This window comes from Symphalangus syndactylus, chromosome 13, assembly GCF_028878055.3.
Source record: "Symphalangus syndactylus isolate Jambi chromosome 13, NHGRI_mSymSyn1-v2.1_pri, whole genome shotgun sequence".
In the NCBI taxonomy this organism is placed as follows: Eukaryota; Metazoa; Chordata; class Mammalia; order Primates; family Hylobatidae; genus Symphalangus; species Symphalangus syndactylus.
The window spans coordinates 21,055,926-21,067,337 of NC_072435.2; the positions used below are offsets into that span (position 1 = coordinate 21,055,926).

Below are 11,412 nucleotides of genomic sequence, written 5' to 3' on the forward strand. Positions count from 1 at the left end.
GGGATGATTTAGTGCATGGAAAGTATTGGCTTGGTGAGTAAGAGTTAGATAAAGAGGGTGGTTGGCTTGCCTTGCTCTCAAGGTAGTTGTTTACTATTTTTAGAAATTAGCTACCTCTGGTAGGGTAAGTCTCTCTGTCACCAGCAAGAATTTTAAGATGTCAAGACATATAATACAAAAAACAGAAACCATGATTAATACATATGCTTCCTTAATGAGAGGGAGGTTGAAAAAAAAGGTCGAGGAATGAGAGCCCTGAACAGACCATTTCACAATTATAAACAAAAATATTCACTTAACATGTGTGTTCTTGGAAATTATAAGATGTGCACAATGAATTTGGGGGCTACTGATTCAGGCAAGGTTTTAAGCTCAGAATTTTGTCCAAAACTGTCACCTTGTTACTTTTCTGGCCTTCAGGGAATATGGCCACTCAGCAGGTCCTGAGGAACAGTGTTGGGGAACATGGGACATATGCTGGAAACAAGACACCCAATCCATGCTGTTTCAAAACACTGCAGGCTGTCAAGTTATATATATATATAAAATATAATATATAAAATATAAAATATATATTATATATAAAATATATATTATATATAATATATAATATAAAATATATTATATAATATATATAAAATATAATATATATTTTATATATAATATATATTATATATAAAATATATATTATATATAATATATAATATAAAATATATTATATAATATATATAAAATATAATATATATTTTATATATAATATATATTATATATAAAATATATATTAGATATATAAAATGTAATATATATTATATTTTAGATATATAATATATAATATATATTATATATCTAAAATATAATATATATTATACACACACACACACACACGTACACTTTTGAAATCATCACCCTATCAATGGTGTTGGACATATCTGTCACCTCCAAAGTTAACCTCAGGCCCTTACCTAAAGTGAAGTTTTATAAATAAAACCACAAAAAGTTTTATAAATAAAACCACAAAAAAATACACATTTATGATGTCTAAAATAAAATTCCAGAAAATTCAATTCAATCAATTGTAAAGGAATGTTAAAAGTTGCCTGCATATTCTGGAATGTATTATAAAAGAGCAAAAGTAAAATATGCAGATGAGATATGCTCATTCTTATGATTACAACAATGCTTCCATGGGTTTACATTTATGTCAGAACTTATCAAGTTGTACACTTTAAATATATATAATTTATTCCATATCAATTATAACTTGAAAATTTTTTTTTAATGGATGCAATTAACAATCTCGGTCATTGACACTTCAAAAAGTCTGGTTTACTAAGTCTCTATTGACTCTACCATCTAGCTCCCCAGGCCACGTAGAGGCAGACCTGCTTCAGTGGCAGGAAATACAGGTGAGCAATGAAGGCCATTTCCATCAGCGTTAAGAGGATTGCTACCGGACCACTAAAGCCACACCAAGGACAACTGAATCTCTCTTGACTTCATCCTTTTTTTTTTTTTTTTGTCTGTGCAGCAATGGCCTTGAAGTAAACAGGCCAGAGAGGCTACAGGAATCCACAAAACCCTTGTTGTCTCTAATAATAACTTGAGCTACAAGACACACATTTCTAGAGATTTCTGCACACAGTGATCTTGCAGTCATAGTCACTGGAAGATTTGTGGATAATTTTTTTTTTTTTTTTTTGAGACAGAGTTTCACTGTTGTTGCCCAGGCTGAAGTGCAATGGCGCGATCTTGGCTCCCCTCCCAGGTTCAAGAGATTCTCCTGCCTCAGTCTCCTGAGTAGCTGGGATTACTGGTGCCCGCCACCACACCCAGCTAATTTTTGTACTTTTAGTAGAGACAGGGTTTCGCCATGTTGACCAGGCTGGTCTTGAACTCCTGACCTCAGGTTATCCACCTGCCTCGGCCTCCTAAAGTGCTGGGATTACAGGCGTGAGCCACCGTGCCCGGCCTTTTCTTTTTTTTTTTTTGGAAACAGAGTCTCACTCCATCACCCCGGCTGCAGTGCAGTGGTGTGGTCTCAGCTCACTGCAACCTCCACCTCCAGGTTCAAGCTGTTCTCGGTGGGTCAGCCTTCGGAGCAGCTGCAATTATAGATGTGCACCATCGCACCTGGTTAATTTTTGTATTTTCAGTAGAGATGGGGTTTCATCATGTTGGCCAGTCTGGTCTCTGACTCCTGACCTCAAGTGATCTGCATGCCATGGCCTCGGAAAGTGTAGGGATTACACGCATGAGCCACTGTGACTGGCCTGAATGGATTTTTTTTTTTTTTTGAGACGGACTCTCGCTCTGTCGCCCAGGCTGGAGTGCAGTGGTGTGATCTCGGCTCACTGCAACCTCTGCCTCCCAAGTTCAAGCAATTCTCTGCCTCAGCCTTCCAGGGTTTCACCATCTTGGCCAGGCTGGTCTTGAACTCCTGACCTTGTGATCCACCCACCTCGGCCTCCCAAAGTGCTAGGATTAAAGGTGTGAGCCACTGCACCCGGCTGGATGAAACTTTATATGAGGAACAGTCCATCTAATTTGCTGCAGTCTCCTCCATTCCCTATTATTCAACCCAGCGTTTCTTTACCAATTATGTTTTGCTCCAGCCCTATGGTTTTATAGCTAGGGACACTAGCTCACTGAATTCTGTGTTTCAAGGGACACAGCTCCTTCATAGGACCTCACTAAGGGATTCTAAACATTGCAGGGCATTATGTGATATCCTCACTCAACAAGAAAAACTTCGTGTTGTCTCCAGAAACGATGGAAGTTTTCACAACTGCCCCCTCTGCAGAATGACCTCTGAGCCCACATGCAGGCAAAAATCAGAGCCAGAAAGCCCTGCAGTGTCTCCTAGGCCTTGGTAACAATGCAAAATAGGCCAAAAATGCAGCAAAAGCTATATTCTGTCAGCATACTGTCCCCTCTGAGGCAAACAAAATTTGAATCCCTACAAATGTTATATACCCTTTTAAGCTGACAGAGTCCTATTATGTTTCCAAACTACTCCACAGTTAATACAACTTAAAAGATTAAAGGTACTTAAACAAAAGGCCTTTTTCATTGCACAAGCCAGTTAACAGGCAGTTCCTGGTACGTGGTGGAAGCTAAAAAGTGCTTCATCAGAAGCATCGCCTGAGATCAACAATGTCCTCAAAAAAGGCAATCCTCTGAAAGCTGCCAGCAGAACTCAAATCAGGTCCTGGGGCCAACACTGGGGTAGTTACATGCACTATGTAGCCACAGGAGGAAATGAGAAACCCCCCTAAGAGCTTAGACTACTCATGCTTTCCTCCAACTAATGGAAGAAGTCTGCCTCCCTGAGCATGTTGGGGTGGTGACTGATGCACACTCTGTGGGTCTTCCAGGGGGTAGAGATGAAAAGGCTTCAGGGGCAGAAACTGGCAGTGACATGAATCTGGTAAGGTCCCTGGGCAGGTTTAGAGTACAACATAGCTACACATGCTTCCCACATACCTCACATTTATGGGAAATCCATGGATGTTTGGACACATGAGTCACATCAGAAAAGACTCTTCTCAAAGGCTAGCCTCCAGTGCTGTCATACCAAGTTAAAACAAACAAACAAACAAACAAAAACACATTCAGAGCATATATAAAGCCTTTCTTCTTTGGGAAATCTTGTGTCAAATGTGACAAAACAAGCCAGACATGGTGGCTCACACCTATAATCCCAGCACTTTGGTAGGCCAAAGCAGGTAGATTACCTGAGGTCAGGAGTTCAACACCAGCCCGACCAACATGGTGAAACCTTGTTTCTATTAAAAATACAAAAATTAGCTGGGCATGGTGGTGGGTGCCTGTAATCTCAGGTACTCAGGAAGCTGTGGCAGGAGAATCACTTGATCCCAGGAGGCAGAGGTTGCAGTGAGCTGAGATTGCACCATTGCACTCCAGCCTGGGTGACAAGAGCAAAATTCCATCTCAAAAAAAAAAAAAGTGACAAAATAATTTCCCACATTCACTGCACATGAACTCTTCTGTGTCTTAAGAGGCCAGAGCTTTGGCTAAAGGATTTCCCACATTCACTGCATTCATAAGGCCTTTCTCCAGTATGAACTGTCTTGTGTTGAATGAGGTGATTTTTGCGGGTAAAAGATTTCCCACATTCGCTGCACTCATAAGGCCTTTCTCCAGTGTGAACTCTCCTATGCTGAAGGAGGGCAGAGCTTTGGCTATAGGATTTCCCACATTCATTGCACTCATAAGGCCTTTCATTAGTGTGAACGGTCTGGTGTCGAATGAGGTGGGTTTTTCGGATAAAAGATTTCCCACATACGCTGCACTCATAAGGCCTTTCTCCAGTGTGAACTGTCTGGTGTCGAATGAGGTCAGTTTTGCAACTAAATGATTTTTCACATTCACTGCACTCATAAGGCTTTGTTTTAGTGTGAGCTCTTCTGTGTCGAAAGAGACCAGAGCTTTGGCTAAAAGCTTTCCCACATTCACTGCACTCATAAGGCCTTTCTCCGGTGTGAACTCTTTGGTGTTGAATGAGGACAGATTTCTGGCCAAATGATTTCCCACATTCACAGCACACATAAGGCCTTTCTCCAGTGTGAAATCTTTGGTGGTCAATGAGGTAGATATTGCAACTAAATGCTTTCCCACATTCACTACACTCATAAGGCCTTGCTCCAGTGTGAACTCTCCAGTGTCGAAAGAGGTTAGTGCTATGGCTAAAGGATTTTCCACATTCACTGCATTCATAAGGCCTTGTGCTAGTGTGGGCACTCCTGTGACGATAGAGGTTAGTGCTGTGGCTAAAAGATTTCCCACATTCACTGCACTCATAAGGCCTTTCTCCAGTGTGAACTCGTAGATGCTGAATGAGGACAGATATCTGGCGAAAGGACTTGCCACATTCACTGCAGTCATAAGGCCTTTCTCCAGTGTGAACTCTTTGGTGTTGAGTTAGGTGAGTTTTGCGACTAAATGATTTCCCACATTCACTACATTCATGAGTCCTTGTTCTATTGTGTGCTTTCCTGTGTCGAAGAAAGCCAGAACTTTGACTAAAGGATTTCCCACATTCACTGCACTCGTAAGGCCTTTCTCCAGAGTCAGCTCTTCGGTGTTGAATGAATACAGATTTCTCTCTAAAAGATTTCCTGGATTCAGTGTATTTGAGAGGCTTTCGTCCAGTGGGAACTCTCAAGTGTCGAATCCTGCTGTGTGGTCTCTCAATGCTGGGAGTCACCTGATGCTGGAGAAGTCCTGAGGTGGCTGAAACGTCCCTCCCAACTCCCCCAAACGTGAAGGGTTTTCCTGACACATGGAACCTGCAGTTCATCATAAATAAGGCCTGGTCCCCATCCACTTTAAAGAGCTTCTCTCCATTATCAAGCTTCTGGAGCTGGTGAAGGTTTGAACTCATCCAGAAATCTCTTGATGCCCCACCCAAGTACAACTTCTGTCCACAGGGTGAGGCTTGGAGCTCAATCATTTGTAAAATGTCTCTCAGGACTGGGGTACAAATCTCACAGGAGTGACTCTTATCAGTGGATATATCTGCCTTTGGAGTCCTGCCTTGTGACAGTTCTTCCACAGAAACGCTCTCTGCAGAAGGTGCCCCCTCATCTTCTGCTCCACACCAGCAACCTGAAAGAAGAGAAATGCCGAGAAAATGCAGGTTTACTATGGTGTGAGAAGTTATATCAAAAATGTGTGTCAAAGAATGAGTCCAAGAAAATGTTTTTAGGGTATGAGAGCTGGTGGCAATTTGGGGAAAAAAGCCTCTACAAGTCACAGAACAAGGGAGGCCTTATGAGATGAAAGACACAAAGATGGGGCACAACTCAGAAAGAAGAGGTAGGGTCTCTGACTCACTATTCTGCCAAAAGCTTTTATCAGGACCTCCTCCCCTGATGAGAAGAGAGGGCTTCAGTACACTGCACAGAAGATTATTGGTGTCCAGGCCCAGTAGAAACCCATGGGAACTGAATACTAGGTGTGAAAGGACTATTTAAAAACATGTGCACATCTGACAACATATTACATGTGGGTCAGTCAGTGTTAAAGAACACTCTAGAAGTTGCACTGGAAAGGAACAGGTGACACATGGAGGCCAGAAATTGGGAGCAGCTAAGGGCTGGAAGTCATGGATGAAATAAAAATCAGAACATGTGTAGAAAAGAAAAAAAAGATAGAAATGATATATGTCCTATGGAATTGGCACCCAATCACTGAGAACTCAGGACAGGTTTATGGTGTGATTAGAGACAGCCCTAGTGTCTTGCCCTCCCTTAGTTGTCACTCATTAGGGCCAGCCTCCTCTGAGACTATCTTGCTCTTTGCACCCTGTAAAGCAACCAGAGATATCCCCCAATCCCAGCTGTGCAACTATACCGGACCTATAAGATGCAAGCCCTAAAGGGAAGACCAGAGAGGTGCACAGCCAGCACTGGCACAGAGCAACTCAGCACATGACAAACTACAGCAGTGAAAAATAATGTTACAAGAAAATCTTTCAGGTGGATCTTTATGAAAAGCATATGGACCAATTAAGTAGTTACCACGATGATGCCTGCAATTCCCGAAACAGGCAGCTTAAGATTTTAGTTAGAAGCAAAAGGCAGAACATGGAACAAACAGCATCCTAGAAGTGGACAAAGCCATCCTGTCATGGAGAAGGCAAGGACAAATCCTTTAGGTTGAAAGAAAGATCCTGTCTCCCAGACCCTTCACTGCATGCCTAGAGGCAACAGGTGTTAGGACAGTCTGAGAGTGCCTTGCTTGGTGATGTCCCTCAGAATACATATGCCAAGAAAGTGGGAAGGTCTGTAGAGCTCAGGGTCTAACTGAAGAAATGACAGAGCTGCCTCAGGGACAGGGGAAAAGGAGAGACCCACAAAGGACACTAGGAGGAATAGGAGGGCCTTACCTAGGGATGCCATAACTGCAAAGTTCTCCAGCATCACATCGCGGTACAGGAGCCTCTGCATCTCATCAAGGAGCTCCCACTCCTCCTGGGAGAAGTAAATGGCCACATCCTCAAAGGCTACAAAACCCTGCTATGATGGGGACAGTTCATTCCATGATCAGCATCTTTCCTAGGACCCCAAGTTGATTCCCCAAACATCCATCCCTGGCTCACCCTCCTCCCCATCTCCCCACCTCAGCGAATACAGCAGGCCCTGATGCCACTGATGCCCACTCTCTCCTCATGGTCTCATTGGTCACTGTGTTCTCCCACAGCAACAACAGGCAGGTGGACCGACAGACACATTCTTTGTCTATAAATTCTCCTGGAATCCCTCAGACCATGGCTCCCAAACACAACTGAAGGTCTGGGTTCACATTTCACCCTCATGTCCTCAATGTCCAGACTCATGAAACAAAAGCTCACACTCCATCTTCATATGTGCATCACACTTTCCACCACACCTCTCTCACCCAACTCACTCCCTCAGCCACCTCCACCCCGATCCCACAACACAGGCATCTCTCCTGCCTTCCTATGTTACTCAGCACAAGACATCTAGAAAGTGCTTGCAAATTCAAACAAGTTCCAGGACTGCCCAGACCTATGATGGTCCTACTGCCACAGGCAGCCCCATATCCTGCTCTGAAGCCCTCCCTACCTGAGTCTATTCCTTTCATCAACCTCAGCCACCCAGAACCACATACATATCTCAGATACACATGGCCCTTTCCAACTTGTACTGCACTAAACAGTAACTGCCTTCCTGTCTTGCTACCCTTCATTCAAAACCTTGCCTAGTGGCCCTCCACCCAAGGTTAAGTGATGCTCCCAGATGACTACTTCTGCCCCTAAACTGATCCACCAGCCTGCATGAAACTCCCTAGGCATAGGAGCCAGTCATAAGATCCTGGTGAGGCCATACAGCAGTAAAGCATTAGGTCTGGCTTTAACCTCATCTTGTCTGAAATCCCACTAGGTCTCTAATATGGTTTGGCTGTGTTTCCACCCAAATCTCATCTTGAATTGTAACTCCCACAATTCCCATGTGTCATGGGAGGGATCTAGTAGGAGGTAACTGAATCATGGGGGCGGGTCTTTCTTGTGCTGTTCTCGCAATAGTGAATAAGTCTCACGAGAACTGATGGTTTTAAGGCCAGTTGCAGTGGCTCACGCCTCTAATCCCAGCACTTTGGAAGGCCAAGGCGGGCAGATCACTTGATCAGGAGTTTGAGACCAGCCTGGCCAATGTGGTGAAACCCCATCTCTACTAAAAATACGAAAATTAGCTGGGTGTGGTGGCGGACGCCTGTAATCCCATCTACTCGGGAGGCTAAGACAGGATAATCCCTTGAGTCCAGGAGGTGGAGGCTGTAGGGAGCTGAGATCTCACCACTGCCCTCCAGCCTGGGGAACAGAGCAAGACTCCATCTCAAAAAAAGAAGAACTGATGGTTTTAAAAAGAGGAGTTTCCCTGCACAAACTCTCTTTTTGCCTGCTGCCATCCATGTGGAAGATGTGACTTGCTCCTCCTTGCCTTCCACCATGATTGTGAGGCCTCCCCAGCCATGTGGAACTGCAAGTCCATTAATCCTCTTCTTCCCAGTCTCAAGTATGTCTTTATCAGCAGCATGAAAATGGACTAATGCAGGCTCCACATCCATGTTATATTCACTCATCCTTCATAACCCTTGGCCACCTGCCAAGGTGGTACCCTCTCTATATTATTCCTAGGGCCACTTCCCTCTATAACCTGTATTTGTGATTTCCACAACATCCATCCAGATACCCAAGTATGGTACCCTCTTGTGGCTCCCACCCTTCCCCTTCCTGGCCTGCTATTAATATTATCATCATGACCAGGAATCCCACTACTAAATGGGATCTATGATGTTATGGGCTCAATGTTTCTGTCCCATGCCCACCCACAAAATGCTTATGTTGAAGCACTAACACAATGAAGCCTAATACAATGTGGTAGTATCCGGAGATGGAATCTTTGGGTGGTAATTAGATTTAGATCAGGTCAAAAGAGTGGGGCCCTCATGATGGAATTAATGCTTTTGTAAGAATAGAAAGAAAGAGATTCCTTGCTTTCTTTACATACTCCCTCCCAGGAAAGGCCATGTGAGGACAAAGCAAGAGGGCAGCCACTGCAAGTCAAGAAGCAGCCCATCACAAATAAGTCAATCTAGAGGCACCCTGATGTAGAATTTCTTAGCCTGCAGAACGGTGAGAAACAAATTTTTGTTGTTTAAGCCACCAATATAGGCTATTTCATTATCAACCCAAGGTAAGACACTGATATAGCCTGGATATTTGTCCCCTTCAAATCTCACCTGGAAATGTGATCCCCAGTGTTGGAAGTGGGGCCTAGTGGGAGGTTATCTGGGTCATGGAGGTGGATCCCTCATGAATGGCATAGTCCTCCTTCCCACAGTAATAAGTTCACATGAGACCTGGTTGCTAAAAAGAGACTGGTGCCTCCCTCCTGTCTTGCTGGCTCCCTTTTTGCCTTCTGCAATGACTGGAAGCTTCCTGACGCCCTCACCAGAAGTGGAGACTAGCGCTAAGCTTCCTGTACAGCCTGCAGAACTATAAGCTGTAATAAACCTTGTTTCTTTATAAACTACCCAGCCTTAGGTATTTCTTTATAGTAATGCAAATGGCCTAACAGACATAGGGCTCCATCCTAGTTCAATACTATCCTCCACTCTTTGTAGAAGTCTCTATCCTGCACCCCTCCTCAGAGTCCAAGACCTGTGTGTCCACCTAGCCACTTGATATAGCTACTTACTTATTCTCTAAAACATCTCATATTTTTAACATGGACAAAACACATTCCTGATGTCCTGAGTGAAAAATAATCCTACTATCTACTTGGCTCTCCCAGTAGATGGAGCTTCTATGCTTCCAGCTGCTAAACTCAAAAAGCCTTGAGTCATCCCTTCTTATCTCTCAGTCCCAATACCAGAAAATCAGAGCCGGCCTACAATGCAAAATTCAACCATTTCTGCCACACTGTGGCCACTACTCTGGCCCACATCATCTACACTCACCTGGACTATTGCAGTAGTCTCCTCTTTCCTCTTTGGTATTGCTACCAACTCCCTTAAACCCATAGTCTGTTGTCTGTGCTCAGCCACAGGAGCCTCATGAGGCCTGGGGAAGATCACCTCCCTCTTCTGCTCCAAATCTTCATTGCTGCCATCATTTCCAGAACAAAGACATCTGAGACAGCCATTTAGTTTCTAACTCCTGTACCTCTGCTCTCTGTTCCCATGAGAAGGAAATGAGACTTGAGGTTCTCTTAACCAGCTCAGCCTCACCTCCAAGCAGCTCCAAACACCTGTACTTATCTCTGGGACAAACTTCCACATTCATCCTATTATTTGCCAGCAACAGACACCACCTCATATAATACCCACCCTGAACATATTTTTGTTCAGAGTCCCTAGGCTCAAAGCCTGGAAAAGTGGTAAGTAAAGAATCCCAGGTCACCACAGTCCCAATCCTAGAGATCCCATTGCTGGAATCGGTGAGCTTCTGGATTTCCTCCACTTACGCTTGTAGGGTCTTCAAGTGCTTCTTATGGACTTATAAGTACTAGTGGCAATCTGTGGGAGGAAACATGTTCTGAGAGACAGGTGACCAAAGTGTGGTTCCATGGACTTCTGGTTCCAGTGTGCAACACCAGAGCCAGGTGTCCTGGGATGACTGCTTTATATCTGGGTGTCAGTCCTTGGTGCTTTTACCAGCTTTGTGACCTCGTAAAAAGACTAAGTCCCTCCATGCCTGCTATCATCACTGCCCTTCCAGCGCGTTCCTCTGAACAGCTTTTGTGAAACTTTCAGAAGCGTGACTGGGGCCGTGCCCCTCTTCTGTCCTACGCGCTGTGGCCCTCAGTGTGCTGGTGAAACTCAGTGGGGCCAATGCAGCGCAGCGCTGCCCCACCCTCTGCTCCCTGCACGCGTGAGGCCGGCCTGGGTCTCCCCGCCTCCCAGCTCAGGCGCAGCTCCAAGCCGTTGCCCGCGCAGCTCCCTGACCGTGTCGCTCTCCCGCTCCATGCCACACTACCAGAAACGAGACCCAGCACCAGCGCCTCACTGTGCTGGACAGTGCGGTCCGGGCTGCAGAAAACCCTTCACGCGCCCCTCAGTTTCGGGTGGGGAGGGCAGAGGAGGCCGGGAGGACGCACCGCTCACCTGGGTCAGGGCCCTCAGTGCCGCCGCCATCGGACTCTGGGCGGAGCGGGCCGGGAGCGGTGGACGATCCGGGGGGAGACACGAACAAAGCTGTCACCACCGCCGGCGACCGTCAGGCCCCAGCTGTGCAGCTGAGAAAACGACTCTCCTCGCGCCTTCTCGCTGTGAGCACCTAGATCCAGATCCGGCACCCGCGGATGGAACTGACACAAGCCAAAGTGCCCGCCACAGGGAGGACGCCGGAAGTCCCGCCCCGAC

The 11,412-nt window shown here is 45.3% G+C and overlaps 1 protein-coding gene across 4 annotated transcripts; it reads right to left on the reverse strand.

Annotated features, from left to right (window-relative positions):
* Positions 1-1,224: 1,224 nt before the first annotated feature.
* ZNF530 (zinc finger protein 530) lies at positions 1,225-11,412 on the reverse strand. 4 transcript variants are annotated; one of them, XM_055239845.2, is made up of 3 exons: positions 11,155-11,412; positions 6,911-7,040; positions 1,225-5,628 (listed from the first exon to the last, which is right to left on the reverse strand). In XM_055239845.2, the coding sequence occupies exons 1-3, from the start codon at positions 11,182-11,184 to the stop codon at positions 3,989-3,991; spliced, it is 1,800 nt and encodes a 599-aa protein (XP_055095820.2). In that variant the 5' UTR covers positions 11,185-11,412; the 3' UTR covers positions 1,225-3,988. The 4 variants fall into 4 exon arrangements, with proteins under 4 accessions (XP_055095820.2, XP_063471386.1, XP_063471387.1 ...); XM_063615316.1 differs by having other exon boundaries at positions 6,911-7,037; positions 11,155-11,404; XM_063615317.1 differs by lacking the exon at positions 11,155-11,412 and adding an exon at positions 10,515-11,146.

Coding starts and splice junctions, on each gene's coding strand:
- ZNF530 (XM_055239845.2), bottom strand. CDS start 11,184: ATGGCGGCGGCACTGAGGGCCCTGACCCAG. Junction 7,041..11,154: donor CACTGAGGGCCCTGACCCAG/GTGAGCGGTGCG, acceptor TCCCCATCATAG/CAGGGTTTTGTAGCCTTTGA. Junction 5,629..6,910: donor TGCAGTTATGGCATCCCTAG/GTAAGGCCCTCC, acceptor CTCTTCTTTCAG/GTTGCTGGTGTGGAGCAGAA.